Source organism: Filicampus tigris, chromosome 15 (genome assembly GCF_054856515.1).
Source record: "Filicampus tigris isolate MCC_2025a chromosome 15, RoL_Ftig_1.0, whole genome shotgun sequence".
In the NCBI taxonomy this organism is placed as follows: domain Eukaryota; kingdom Metazoa; phylum Chordata; class Actinopteri; order Syngnathiformes; family Syngnathidae; genus Filicampus; species Filicampus tigris.
The window spans coordinates 13,327,253-13,342,424 of record NC_141231.1 but is presented as its reverse complement, the minus strand read 5'-3'; the positions used below and the strand labels follow the sequence as shown (position 1 = coordinate 13,342,424).

General features: G+C 42.9%; 1 protein-coding gene across 2 annotated transcripts; it reads left to right on the top strand.

The window, feature by feature from the left end:
• Positions 1-315: 315 nt before the first annotated feature.
• On the top strand, positions 316-15,080 carry nup155 (nucleoporin 155). Of its 2 annotated transcripts, none has more exons than XM_086054121.1 (34): positions 316-471; positions 685-854; positions 1,569-1,706; positions 2,009-2,105; positions 2,180-2,250; positions 2,328-2,420; positions 2,859-3,122; positions 3,202-3,275; positions 3,776-3,867; positions 3,966-4,063; positions 4,226-4,393; positions 4,460-4,560; positions 4,952-5,122; positions 5,206-5,316; positions 5,396-5,490; positions 5,867-5,952; positions 6,048-6,189; positions 6,315-6,372; positions 6,956-7,071; positions 7,179-7,282; positions 7,412-7,545; positions 7,624-7,815; positions 8,149-8,287; positions 8,368-8,503; positions 9,132-9,285; positions 9,358-9,462; positions 9,867-10,021; positions 10,093-10,222; positions 10,619-10,732; positions 11,226-11,346; positions 11,433-11,543; positions 12,777-12,913; positions 12,980-13,086; positions 14,130-15,080. In XM_086054121.1, exons 2-34 carry the CDS (start codon positions 713-715, stop codon positions 14,266-14,268), a joined length of 4,095 nt encoding a protein of 1,364 aa, XP_085910247.1. In that variant the 5' UTR covers positions 316-471; positions 685-712; the 3' UTR covers positions 14,269-15,080. The 2 variants fall into 2 exon arrangements, with proteins under 2 accessions (XP_085910247.1, XP_085910246.1); XM_086054120.1 differs by having other exon boundaries at positions 6,315-6,381.
• Positions 15,081-15,172: the final 92 nt, after the last annotated feature.

Genomic DNA, 15,172 nt, shown 5'->3' with positions numbered 1-15,172 from the left:
AATAGATATCTTTTTATGTGTTTCATATTAAATATGTTATATAGTCGAAGCAATATTTTATTGAATACGTTAGTACAGAGGATTTTTTAACGCCCCTTTGATGACGTTTGGACGCTCTCGATCTCCGTAAAACTGATTATTTGAACTAGAATAATATTGTTATTTTTTTTGTCTAAAATTGTTGGAGATTATAACATATTATTGGCAACTGTTCTGTTTTAGACAATAATCCCTGTGAATGAACATACAAAATCATAACACTTTATTTTTAAAATTTATTTCAAAAAATCCGGAAGTAAAACCTTTGACCTCCGCGTTCGCGCATGAGGTTGGCGGGCAGTCTGTTTAATGTCCATCGTTGTTTTGGTTTTTTTAAATCATTTACCTTCCCTTACTTTCTTCACATTACGTACTAAATTAACTGACGTTGGAGGAATAATTCACTAAACAGGCGGAATCATTCTCTTTCGGGTAAGATGACGAGCTAATTCAGAATGGCGTCTATTCACGCTTAAGCAACGCTAGCTTTTAGCCGCCATGCTAGCAACCAGTGAACTACTCATCGAGTTGTTATAACTAGTTTCACGTCACTCACGTCAACTCAAATTTAAACACCAAGTGACGTATATAACGCGGTGTGTATTTTCCATGTCTTCGTTTGACTGAAAATTTTCATCCGATTAGTTTCGTCGGCCGCTGGCAGTTGGAAGTCATGCCGTCCAGCGCCGGACACAGCAGCCCGTCTGCTGCTCTTGCCGAAGCACTCGACAGCTCGGCCCGGCTCGTCGACCGACACCTGCAGGATGACCGCTGCTTCCCGGACTTGTCGGAGCTCCTCAGCGTGCCTTCTCACAGTAAGTCACGGTGGGGACCCAGCCCAGGGCACCATGGAGTAGAAAGTACAGATATCTGTTTTCAAATTAGGGCTCAGAAGTAAAATACCCAAGAAAAATAAAGTTCTGTACAGATGTCTGAAAACTTTAATTAAAGTAAAGCAACAATATAGTTTTGCTAGTTTCACCACTGGGTCCTGACTGCCTCATGAGTCAAGTTACTCACTGGCAGTGGTTCTGAATTTTTATTTCACAGTCAATTACCACCTAAAAAGAATACTTAAATCTCTAAGTACCGCCAGATCATAAACAATTCCTAAAAACTAATATTCACGCGAAGACAATTGTTGGTGCCCCTCTTTAAAAAAAAATGTCAGAAATAACTTAAGTCTGACAAAAGAAATAATGAAAATAATGACAAGTAACCAATGGAAATCAGATGTTGCTTTTGAACTGTGCTGCATTGTGTGCACATCTGTATCTATGCTCACATTGATTCCTGACACTATCAAAACGATCACCTCAATATTTTGGAGTTCATGGACATTAAGCTTTTTCCTCATTAAGTGACATTAAGATTTATTAAGAGGCAGATGTTTTGATATTTTCAGACATTTTTATCCATGATCTACATGTTACCTATTACATATTTGAGGAATGCATTTATATAAAATGAATTGTAGTTGTTTTTCTGGTTTTTTTTGTGACATGCAAACATGATGTCTGTGCTATTAGATATACCGTCCCTTTCTGGAGTGTCCGACATGGACTATCCCCTCCAAGGCCCTGGTTTACTCAGTGTGCCCAACCTGCCAGAGCTCAGCGCGGTGCGCCGAGTCCCTCTGCCACCAGAGCTGGTCGAGCAATTCAGCCGTATCCTTCTGCTTGATGATGGAAGGTTGAAGGTTACATTGGAGTAATATACACAATTTGGATTTTTCCCTTTTTTTATTTTTTTATTTTCTCAAGTGGCACATTTGGGTTGTGTCAGGGTCAGCGTAAATAGCGTAACTATCAACAAATCTGATGTAAATATGCTACAAACATGTATAAAACATTGAATATGATGTCGATAAGATACATGAGGCAGGGGTTGTGTGTTTTTGCTTTAACTTGCTTTTTTTTTTTTTTAAATCAATGGAGACGTCCACGTTTTCCCTTAACATAATATGCAGATATGCAGTTCAACTGCATGATGGGAGTTTTTCCCCAGATTTCTCGAGCATGGCTCACGATTGACAACGACATCTTCATGTGGAATTATGAAGACGGGTTAGTACAGTGTCGTCCGAGTAAGCGACTGAAAGGCGCAACATGTGATTTATTGGTGTTAATATGCCTCGCAGGGGAGACGTCGCCTATTTCGACGGTCTCATCGAAACCATTCTGGCAGTCGGGCTGGTGAGACCAAAACAAGGTATACGTGAAAAGTACACTTATTTATATTTGGGTCCTTTTTCAATGTGGGGTTTCATTTTTGTTTTTTTTTCCCAGGGATTTTACAGCCTCATATTCATTACCTGCTTGTGTTGGCCACGTCCGTGGATGTAGTCATCCTGGGACTCAGCTTCCTAAAGGGCTATGCTGGTGAGTTTGGAATGTTAGTGAGTAAGGTTTTTATCAGGAGGAAAGCCTTTATTGCTCCAAATGCATTACACTGTACATTAGCCTTCATTCAATGTTTATACAATGTAATCATCATTGCACCATGCGGCGATCGGGTTTGTCTTCTATTTATTTATTTTTTTCTATCGAACATTTGATCGAAGGCATTTTCTATTGATATCGATCACGTGTCACTCGCGATACATATTGATATTGAATTATAGGTCCAGCCCTAGTTAATCATATAAAATGTTTTTTTTTTTCTCGTAGAAGTAATATTTTGATCATGGATAATTTGGATTTTTTTCTTCTTACAATTGTAACTTTTAATCGTGTAAAAATCTAGCTTTTTTTCTTGTAAAATTACAACTTTTTTTGCTTGCAAAAAGTAGTAACTTGCATATTTTTGTGTCGTCTCAGGCCTGAACGACAGCATGTCGGTTGGCGTGCAGCTGCTGCCGGACCCCCTCTTCTCCATCCCCACCGACAACACCTACATTCTCTCCATAACCTCCACCGACCTGGGTCGCATCTTCATGGCCGGCAAGGACGGCTGCCTATACGAGATCGCCTACCAGGCGGAGGCGGGCTGGCTGAGTCAGCGCTGCCGCAAGATCAACCACTCCAAGAGCTCCCTGTCCTTCCTCTTCCCCTCCGTGCTCCAGTTTTCTTTCTCTGAGGACGGTAAGCACACGGCATTCCTACACTGAGGAAAATAGCGTCAATTAGTATTTTTCATTAAACCTGTCTTTCTCCTTTCCAGACCCAATTGTGCAGATTGCTGTGGACAACTCCCGCAACACGCTTTTTACACGCTCTGAGAAAGGAGTCCTGCAGGTATTACCGTAATACTACAGAATGTATGGTGTATACAACTTACAGACTTTCGAGGACATATTATGCAGTTTTTCACAATGTAAAGCAGTTCTCACTCCCAGATTTCAGTAGCATGTGTCTGACATGCTTTTGTCAAAATACTCCTGGAATGAAGAATTTAAAAAGTTTCCCAAGCTAATATTGAGCCAAGTCATATATTTTCCATTAGATGAATCTCACGGAACACCATCAAACACACAAAAATGAGACTGACAAATCACTTTAAAAAAAAACTGTCATTACCATTAACATGATCTGTAACCTGTAAAACTCAATTGATTAAAAAAAATCTTTTTGGGAGGTTAAGTAAAAATAAACGACTGAGATAATGTGATTGCAAAAGTGTGCACACCCTCTTATAACTGGGGATGTAGCTGTGTTCAGACTTGACTACACACATTCGAACATTATTGGTGGTTGTCAGTGCACTGAAATAAAACTTCCTCCTTTCCATCTGTCAGGTTTATGACCTGGGCACTGACGGGCAATGTATGAGTCGCGTGGCCACCATGTCTCAAAACAGCATTGTCGCGGCTGCCGGAAACATTGCCAGGTATCTCCACAATGAAGCAGAGTTCACTAAGTTCATCTTTTACCCTTCTATTTGAAACACAAAAGAACGGATGTTCATTTTGAACTGCTCCCATGCAGGACGATCGACCGATCTGTCTTCAGGCCCATCGTCCAGATCTCTGTGATAAGCAGATCGGAGTCGTCCGACTGCCACCTGCTTGCTGTAACGCATGCAGGTAAAGGGGGAGGGGGCACAGCACACACAACCCACGAAAAATGCTCAAATTCCACCTGATTGTCAGTATGTGTGCAAGTAGGCCAGATGTTGTGGCAGGTGATTGTCTGTTAACACATCACATTTACACTCCTAGTATTATGTCCATTTTTTTTTTCCACAGGTGTGCGTCTCTACTTCAGCACTACGCCTTTTGCGCCACCGCAACAAAGGCACACACCGGCCCGACCCTCCCTGCTGTCTCTTGTTCACGTCCGCCTACCGCCGGGCTTCTCTGCGTCGTCCACGCTGCAGAAACCTGCCAAGGTCCACAAGGCGCTGCACAGTAAAGGTAAACCCGGAAAATATCGGCATTCCTTTATCAAGAATCTTTGATAATATTGGATGATCCTCGCAGGTATTTTGCTGATGGCAGCTTCTGAGACGGAGGACAACGACCTTCTGTGGTGCATCAACCATGACTCTTTCCCCTTCAAGAAGCCCTTGATGGAGACTCAGGTGGAACCAGCTAAGCAGTTGTACCATCACAAACTAAAACCTGATCATATAATATCTCGATGACAGGAATGGGCAAGCTTTTTCCACAGAGGATGGCGTTCACGCTTCTAGCATGTACACAGTCACAAACCCATATTACATAAACTGTATGCATTAGTTAAATTATTCAACGCAAATGAACCACCTTCACATTAGGCTCAGCAAGCATATTAGCTAGCATACTAGGCTGAATAACATGCTAGCCCAAGTCATTTAAGTTGTGTTTTTGCCATTGACAAACAATAATAAATGTACAGGAAAATTGTAACAGCAAAGTAGACTATACAGACTATTAACAGTTGCATCGAGAGAGAAATAGAAACATACATAATGAAGTCCCTTTTCCACGCAGATGATGTCTAATATCGACGGTCACACATGGGCTATAAGCGCCATCAACGAGGGGAGGCCGGACAGGATTTGTACCCCCCTGAACAAGGAACTGATCCCCCTCACGGACTCGCCCGTGGTGGTCCTGCAACACAACACCCCCCCACAGAAATTTGTCCTCCTTTCAGCAAAGGTTTATAGTCTCTTGCCACACTTGACACACAATGTCAAGTCCCAGTTCGGAATGCTAATGGCAAGACTCTCGCGCTTCTGTAGGGGAGTCACATTTTCCAAAAGCTTCGTCCCGTGGACCAGCTCCGTCACCTGCTGGTGAGCTGCGCGGGAGGAGAGAGCGAGGAGATCGAGCGCTTCTTCAAGCTGCACCGGGTAAGATAGTTCTTTGACATGGGAGATCGTTTCGCTCTCGGAGTACATTTCAACTTATATATGCCTCTGGTGTGTTCAGGAGGAGCAGGCCTGCGCCACAGCCTTGATCCTGGCTTGTTCCAATGCTGCTGGTGACAGAGAGGTCTCACAGTGGGCCACCAGAGCCTTCTTCAGGTCTGAAAACACAAAAGCCGCTTTTCCATGACAGATTCCAGAACGGCCTGACACCACACCGCGCCAGCCTCGCTTAGCCCGGCTTGGCCTCTGTTGCTTTTCCATTACTTGGGGCCGGATTGGACCGCTCCAATCAACCAAACCAGGGGTGTGAAACGTATAGCCCGCGGGCTGGTTCAGGCCCGCAAATGTGTTTAATCTGGCCCCGTAATTCACCATACTTTTACCATTGCCTCGATTTTTAAAACATTTTATGGAAAAGTTCAACGCGGTGGTCAATCTGTATGTCTTCCATTGAAAGAGTTTCTTGATATTGATATCCCCGTCGTATGTATAGGCATAAACTGTATTGTTAAATGTTTGTCTGTGTCATCAGATATGGAGGGGAGGCACAGATGAGGTTTCCCGCGGCTATGTCACAACCCAGCAGTGTTGGACCAATGATGAGCTCTCCAGCACCCGGTAAATGTTTGCTCAAGTGTGCGCGTGTAGAATGGACTGTCCAATCATTTTAGTGCCTTATATTCAAGTACTGTATGATGTGTCCCATCCACCAGGCATTTTGCCCCCACCCTTGGCCACGCCCTTTGCTCCAATACACTCGGGGTCCGCCCCCATTACCCCCATGTCGGTTGGCCCAGAGGTGATTTTCTCCGGGAAGCACAACGGCATCTGTGTCTACTTTGCTCGCCTTCTCGGGTCAGTATCTCTGGCCCCCAGCCGATAATGACCAGATGTGGCGTCCTCGTGCCGAAACCAGTGTGGAGGGAGGACTCACGTTTTTCTCCATTTTTCTTCCTTCCACGCTGGCTTCTCACAAACAGAAACATTTGGGATGGGAGCCTAGCAGTGGAGAAAACCATCAGCAAAGGAAGTCAGGAGGTCAGTATTGTAAGTATCATTTATAAACTGCCTTTGGGTTCCCTTAAAGGTGATGTATTGTGCTTTTTTTATTTTCTTCAACATTTACAACACTTCCCAGAGGCGATCTGATAATCTTCCATCATAACACACAAAGACTAAAGAATTAAAACATTTTTAGCTTTCACAGCACGCACTGTTGTAAGAGGCGTGCAAATGTTGAGTAAGGCTTTACCATGATGGCTGGAGGGAATCTAGCAACTTTGTTGCTGCATTTAGCAACTCTTTTAGTGAGAATTTGAAAAAAGGTGACTAGCATCAAATCTAGTGTTATTTTGTGGTCATATTAGAGACTTCTTAAGACTGCCAAGTGCTCCAAAAGTAATATTGGCTGCGCCTCACATATACATTCTATTGTGTTTAATAATGCAAAATCCGATTACACTTAAAATGGATTAAAAAAAAAATTGATCGCCGCAGCCCATAATTTGACCATATACACATACATTTTCAAAGAGAGGCAATAAATCAATGTTCATAAAATGTTCCCTTAAACTGCTCACAGTTTCTAATCACCAAACCTTCTTCCTCATCAACATCACAGCTGGAAAGCAGCGTTGCTTCGGTTTATCTGGAGTCGGTCCTTCTGGAGCTCTACAAGTTGAAGGAGTTTCTGGACAAAAACTCTCAGTTCAGTCCATCCTCTCTCGGCGGTTCAAGGTAAGATACTTATACACACCTAAAGAGATACAGGAAGCTAAACTTGAAAATATACCAAATGAAAAATATCTTGCATGCTCACTGTTTTGATTCTGCTCCCTGTGCAGCTTCAGTTCCCCTGGCAACCTGCAGCAAAGACTGCTGGGTTTCATGCGGCCGGATGGCGCAAGCTCTCAGCAGGTCCAGCAGGAGCTTCAGAGGAAGTATCACAGTGAGTGTTGAGAATCTGGACAATTTGCCCCCCCGCATGCTGTCATGTAGCTAAATCACTGTAAAACTACAAACCCAATCATTCATTAGCACTTTTTGTCTTAGCATAACTTGTAATTCTTGTTTCCAGCCAAGGCTCAGCTCTATGAGAAAGTGTCCCTGCAGAGCATCCAGGCGCTAGTACATCGCTCCTATCAGACTCTGGCCCTCTGGAAGCTTCTTTGCGATCATCAATTCAGTCTCATAATGTCAGAACTACCCAAGGTAGCATTTACACAAACACCCCACCCACGCTTGTGCTCCCGTCGCTCTCATAATATCTCACACAGCCGCTCCTTTTAGGATTTTCAGGAGCAAATGAAGGGAGCAAGTTTTAAGGATGTGGTAATCCGGGGAAAGGAGCTTTCGGGAGCGCTGGTCACGGCGCTCATTAACGTCTACATCAAAGATAATGCCTCTGTGGATGCCATCAGCAATCACCTGCGGGACGTGTGCCCGCTGCTCTACAGCACTGACGACAGCGTCTGCTCCAAGGTACATGGCAGCGCCAATGAATTAAAAGTTTGGGTTTCTTGTTTGAATTTACAACTAGTCAGGTCTCAAATGGCTTCCTTGGCTAGTTGTTGCCAAGTAGTGTGCTCCATTTTGTTCCAAACACCGGCAACATAATACACCATAGTTAAAGTTCGATGCATTTGCCGAGGTGAATATCAACGCTTTTCACTATCCTAGCGCGTATCCCAATTTCATCACTTGAGAGCAAAGGAAACTGGAATTGTGTCACTTTGGCGAACCAGTCATCAAGCCGTTTAAATCAACAAATAGTTTCATCATGGGGGTTTAAAATGTTGATGTTCTTCCACGAAGGCTAACGAGTTGCTGCAGAGCTCCAAGCAGATCCAGAGCAAAGTTGATAAGGAGAGAACCCTGAGAGATTCACTGCGTCTCTACCAGCAGATCAGCCAGCACACTGACTTGCCACTGGTTTGCTCCCAATACCGACAAGGTAGCGTGTAACTCGACTCCGCCGTTATCACCGCTCACGACCGCCTTGTGTTTAATTGGCGCAAATGCGCTGTATCCCAGTGCGTTTCTACGAGGGCGTCCTCGAGCTGTGCCTCACGGCGGCTGACAAGAAGGACCCCCAGAGGCTGGGCCCCCATTTTTACAAAAATGGAGAGCCTGAGGAGGACCAGACGGGACAGCTAGCCTTCCAGGAAAGGTAGGATTGGTAATAAAATGATTAAATTTCCCTTAATTGAGCCTAACTATTTTTTTTTTCACTACAAATGATGTCTTCATCCATGCCAGCGATGTATAGTGAGAGGCAGAACAATTCCTGTCCATCCACCTGTTCACATTTATTCAACAGAATCATAACTTCAAGTACATCCAAACAAGCCCACATTTGTGGATAAATCGAGATGATGTCATCAGATTTCAGTATTCGGTGTTCCCCCATTGTAACGTAATTCACCTACTGTGGCCTCACTACATAGCAGATTTTGTTTTCATGAAAGATATTTCCTCATCTGTTGCGGAGATTCCCTCCCTATTGTCTATGCGTATATATGACAGAAAAGCAATTAGAACAAAGAGTGTATGAGTGTAAAATGTAGCAACGCCATGAACTCATGTTACTTAAGTGGTTGTATTTAGTAGTTAAATTATTCATCACAAAACAAACCCACTTCACACGACGCTCTTCAATACTAGGCTAAATAGCACGCTAGCGCACATGAGCACAAACCAGATTAAGTCATTAAACTCACAAAGAAACACCGCATTAACTGACAGTAGGTTGTTGATGGCTTTTGTCACTTGACATTTTTTGCTTTCCCTGCCTGCAGGCTATCGTGTTATAAATGCATCACGGACACCATGCAGGAGCTGGTGAACCAAAGTAAAGCGGCGCCTCAGTCCCCCAGCGTCCCAAAGCAGCCGGGGCCTCCCGTTCTCACCTCGGATCCTAACATGCTGAGTAATGAGGAAGCGACAGCCCACGTGAGTGAGAAATGGATGTTTGATTCTGTACATTTTGTGCAATTTTTAAAAGAGAACCTCTTTCCGCCGCAGTTTGAGCAGATCTTCGGTCTGGCTCAGAGGTCCCAAGATGAGCTGTTTCACATCGCCCTGTACAACTGGCTCATCCAGGCCGATCTGGCGGACAAGCTGCTAGAGGTACCGTGTGTTTTATTAGGACTGGAGACAGACTACCAGGCAGTACTTTAGAAGCTAGACAGAGGAAAGCAGCAGTTTCACAGATTCATCTTTAAATTGGGTGGCCAAAACAGGATGCAGGAAAAGTCTCAAGGATCCATGAATAAAAGTAAACGGCAAGTTGATCTTTTTAATTTGAAGAGCCCATTTAAAGTGAATTGCAGGGCTCGTACTTTGAAAAACTCCTACTGGGGAATTGGCTGTAAAGAGCATCCTCGGAAAAAAAAAAAAAAATAGCAACTGGGTTGATGATCATTTAAGAATTGGCAATGAAAAACGGGTGCGAAGGCCAGTTATCTGATTTATCTTTACCAGTTGGCTTCTCTTTTTCTCTTCTATTTCAATTGGTTCTCTCCTTTGCGCAGGTGAATTCGCCATACCTGGAAGAGCATCTCATGCATATGATCAAACAAGATCAGAGCAAGGTGCACAACATGGACCTGCTGTGGCGCTACTACGAGAAGAACCGCAACTTTGGCAAGGCCGCCCACGTGCTGGCCCGCCTTGCCGACATGCACAGGTGTGCGAACGTGTCACATCCCTGTTGTTTGTTCCAACATCAATGTATCCCTCGTCCGTGCACACACGCAGCACCGAGATCTCCCTCAAGCAGCGTCTGGAGTACTTGGCCCGGGCCATTTTATCGGCAAAGAGCTCCTCCTGCATCTCCGCACAGGCGGCAGACGGCGAGTTCCTCCACGAGCTGGAGGAGAAGATGGAGGTACAGTGTAGACCGTCTTAATCCTGTGAAAATAGAGTAAAAGTAGTGGCGTAGGTTTTATATTTACTGTTGTCGGTGCTGACCGTTTTCCTACCAAAGTTGGGAGGAAGAATCGCTCCCTGTGTCCCCAAAATATAAAAATCACTAGATTTGTAGAATTAACTCATTCACTGCCATTGACGAATTTATGTGTCTTTTCACAGTCCAGCCATTAAATCCCAGGAATTTATTTATAAATATTTTTTTCAAACATTAGGGTAAAACAGGGTCTGAAAATGTCCGCCAGTGAATGAGTTAAGTTTGAGACAAATATCTTCTCCTTTTTGTGCTAAAATTAATTGGGGAAAAAAATCTGAACGCAAAAACCCGTAACACCGCTGTGCTTTCTTCTCCTAGCTGGTGCGCATCCAAGTTCAGATCCAGGAGACGCTAATCCGACAGTACTCCAATCATCCTTCGGTGAAAAACGCCATTTCTCAGTTGGATTCGGATCTCATGGACATCACTAAGGTAACACGCGACAACTATTGTACGGTTCTGGCCGTCTCAGGATTCAGAAGGATTCACAGTCGTAATTAAATTAAATAAATAATGAAATATCCTTTTTAGGAAACCCCTCGTTTTTAATGAACACTTAGGCCCATTACGCTACTCCATTTTAACATTGATCATACTGGTGATACTTGGAGAGCTAAGAATTGTTGTTCCGTGGTACCTCACGTAAACAGTTACAGAACCACTGGACTACATGGCCTTCATTTGTATATCCACCTTTCGTCATTCATACAACACAATAATTGCTAGTAATCACACTAAGTAAATTTGTGAGTAAATTGAGACAGGATCATTATTTCAGTATTCATCCTTTTTGTGACGTTTTTGTTCGGTGGTGTGCCTTGATATTTTCCTAATGTAAAATATGTGCCTCGGCGCCATGAATCTTAAAAACACAACTTAAGGCAATGGGAGCTGTTTGTAAGTGTGATACCGTTTTTCCGTGCAGCTGTATGGGGAATACGCCGACCACTTCAAACTGTCCGAGTGCAAGCTGGCCATCATTCACTGCGCGGGACACTCGGATCCAATTCTGGTGCACTCGCTTTGGCAGGAAGTCATAGAGAAAGGTCGTTAGCCCTACAACACACCAACATGGCAGCGTTTTGCTTTCATCAATTTTTGCTGATTCGTTGCTGCCAATCTTGTCTCGCAGAGCTGGCAGACACTGTGGCCATGAGTCCCGTGGACAGGATGCGATCCCTCAGTTTGAAGCTGGTGTCGCTGGGCAGGATCTATGCGGGAACGCCGCGCTACTTTCCACTAGGTTAGCGTTCATCTCTCATTTTAGGTCCACTTGTGGTGTGTGGTAAGTGTGCTCCTTGCCGTGCTGGGGTTGTGATGCTGGCTGTTTAGTTGATAGCGGTATAATTAGAATGATTCCTTGCCCCTTACGTGTCGCCAAAGTGCTTCTGTCATTACAAGCAGCTCGTTCAAGCATGTCATCTCTGTGGACTGTTACCATGGATTTGATTCCTTACTAATACACTATTGTGCACACTGTGGGGTTTCACATATATTTTGTGTGTAAAGTGTGTGTGTAAAATGTATGATTTGTGTATGTGTGTGTGGACGGTGTGTAATGCGTCTGTATGTGCGGACGGTGTGTAATGCGTCTGTATGTGCGGACGGTGTTGTCAAATGTGTTCTGTGTCCAAAGTGCGTGTTCTATTGGTAGAGTATTTGTGTGTGTGTGTACATGTAAAGTTTGTTTATTACGTGTCAAGTGTGTGCAGAGTGTGTCTTTAAAGTATGTATGAAAAGTGTGTTGAGAGGCGTGTGTGTGTGTATAAAGTATGAAAAGTGTATGTCTACTGTTAAAAGTATGGGGTGTAATGTGGTGTTTGTGCAAAAGTGTGTGTTCTGTTTAAAGTGTGTGTACACTGTTTGTTCTGTTTCCAAAAGTCTATGTGCAGTGCTGTGCAAGATTCACAATTTCTGAATTCAGTTCAATGCACGAATTTGAATTGATTCCAACCCCGAGGATGTTGAAATGAATTTAAATTTCAAGAAGTGGAATTGAATGAAATGCAGGGAAAGTCATTCTCTTGACATATCAGTGAGAATGAGACTCTTAACATACATTTTTCGTCCAAATGGAAATACTGCAACTGACATTAAGTATAAATGTCCTGAATGTTGATGGAAAGCTAACAATTACTACACTTAAGCGTTAACTATATATTTTGTACATAAAGTCGTTAGAATAATATTTGTATGAAATTCACAGGGTAAATAGGCTTATATACTGCTTCATCGTTAAATACACTTTAAATTTGCACCATGAATTTCATGGAACTTAAAATCTAATTCCTGCATTTTCAAATTTCAGTTGCAATACTGCTTCCCATTTGCCACCTCGATTCAAATTCAAAAATTGACTTCTCAAATCAATTCTGAATTTCATACAGCCCTGATGTGCACTGAGTGTGTATAAAATGTGGTGGTTAATGTGTGTTCCATGTATCAAGTATGTCAAGTGTGCGTTCTGTGTTTGCAGAATTCCTGGTGAAGTATCTGGAGCAGGAGGTGTGCCGCCTCAAATGGGACGTGGGCTTCGTCACATCCACCATGCAGGAGATAGGGGTGCAGCTGCCGCGCCTCCTGGAGGTCTACGACCAGCTTTTCAAAACCAGGGTATGCGCCTCAAATCGCGTCCGCGTCGTTTTAAAAATAAATATGCATAAACATTGTCCGTTGTAGGATCCTTACTGGCAGCGCCTGAAGAAACCTCTGCACTTGGTGGAGTGCATTCACGTGCTTCTGTCGGGTTACGTGGACGACCCCAGCAGAGTGCCCACGTATGACAGGTAAGCCACTTCACTAGCAATTCAGCTTCTGGCCTCTGGAGGGAGTTGAAGCGTCAGACATCTGTTCAGTCACCTGTTTTGAACTGGCCGCCTAAACGGGTGCTGATAACATTTGGATGGTGATGTGACAGAATACTGACTAGTTTTTTAAATTTTCTTAAGCTCTAGTAATCATTCCTCCTTACAGTTGCTCATCTTTGTACAGACAACAGACTGCTTTTATTTTCTTCAAATGTTTTCAAATGTTGGGGTAAAAGAGGGTCTAAAAATGTCTGGCACTGAATTAGTTAAAAATATGCAACTTTATTCTAGTAATATTTAGGTATAGACCGATTACCGTCTGGGCTGATTATCGGCACCGATATTTGGCTTTTTGACGAATATCGGCATCTGCCTTTTTTTAAAACTCTGCTGGCCGATAATAAATCAATTTAAAACTGTGGAAATCAAAACAAAGATAAGTGAACGTTTAACGTTTCTGTCATTTTGAAATTTGGAAATTTATATTTACTGTAGAAAACTACATGGAGCTAATGTTTAAGTTTGCCTTTATCCTTTTTAAGACATGCTGACAATCCTGGGTGTTCCCTGAACTTTTTGCTAGAATTTTATAACAGAAATTTATACTGTCAAAAATTTCTTGTAATAATGATTTTTTTAAGAAATCACCTTGCCAAATCAAAGATGCGAATCAAGCATGCAATTGATTCGCTGTGGCGAGAGGTGTGTGTGTCGGCCTCCTTGACTATTAATAATCGGTATCGGCCCTCAAAAAAGCATATGGCTGTATCTCTAGTAATATTACAACTTTTATCTAAAAAAGATGCTACCTTTGGTCTAAAAAAAAATATAGGGCTATTCTTGTAAAATGTGGACTTTAATCTCAAATAGCCAACTTTTGTTATGTCGTATTATGACTTAAATCTCAAACATACTACTTTTCACTTGAAAAATGTTGAGCTTAGCTTGCTTGTAATATTACTACTTGAACAATTTTTGTTCTTGTTCCAATTGCCAACAAATTCTTTCCCCTCCGCCTCAAGACGCCGCTTCACCAACGTGTGTCTGGACAACATCTGCGGCTACCTGGTGGAGCTGCAGTCCCTCAGCCCCAACGCCGCCCTCCAGTACACCATCGGCAACTTCAAGTCTCTGCAGGCCAAACTGGATAAACTTCACTGACGTTTGTCGAGCTCCCTCCGTTGCCTTTAATCGCTTAGCTGATACATCCGTCACGTTTGTACGGCGAAGACAGGATTCGGGTATCAGTCAGCGTTACTCACAAAAGGTTAGAGGTGACGTTTTAGAACAAACCTGAAAAATGAGCGATTGAGCAGTTGGACTTGTGCATTCAGAAGATTAGCGGATGTTACATGCATTTTACCTGCCAAGGTTATACTGCATTTTAGGTTCATCCTGAAGTTTTCTCACTTCTTGTGAGTAGTGCATCTTTTTGCAGTAAAATGCCCAGTACGACTTTTCATTACAGCATAGTGCAAGGATATGACTGTTAAGAGACTGAAGACGCCGGTTTTATAACTTATTTAATGCATAATGTCCCAAAACACAACATTGAAAAGTGTGTAAATACAGTACAGACACGCCTATGCATTTACAAGAGGAGAAATACAAACATATCACCACTTTTTTTTTTTCTTATCGACAATGTATATAAAACAATTGGATTTGGATTATTTTTTTTAACGTGTTCATCAGGCTGTTTTTCCACTTTTCGGCATAGTTGCTGCCAGCCTCGCTATTGCCCTCCGTAAAATGGCGGCGCCAATTCTCATAATGTGACACCGCAGAGGGACGTCACTTCTTTGTGTTGTAATTACGTTTAATTAAAAGCGGCACTCAAGGCTTCCCGTGCAGTCATCACAAAAGGGAACGCTCAAATTGTTGTTTTTTCCTCTAATTAGCCACCTTGCGCTGAATTGTTAGCGCAAACATGTTGGTTTTAGCCTGGTGGGAATAAAGAAGTTTTGATTTGATGTTTTGTTGATCATCAATGCCTTAAGTGTTTTTTTTTTTCCAGCATTCATAGTTATGCTTATTTTGTCTACAATAAATTAAGACCATCTTG

What these genes read in the sequence shown, in the direction of transcription:
- nup155 (XM_086054120.1), top strand. Translation starts at nt 713, where the DNA reads ATGCCGTCCAGCGCCGGACACAGCAGCCCGTCTGCTGCTCTTGCCGAA. An exon ending in CCTCAGCGTGCCTTCTCACA is followed by an intron (nt 855 to 1,568) that starts GTAAGTCACGGT and finishes CTGTGCTATTAG; the next exon opens with ATATACCGTCCCTTTCTGGA. An exon ending in GCCGCGCTACTTTCCACTAG is followed by an intron (nt 11,544 to 12,776) that starts GTTAGCGTTCAT and finishes CTGTGTTTGCAG; the next exon opens with AATTCCTGGTGAAGTATCTG.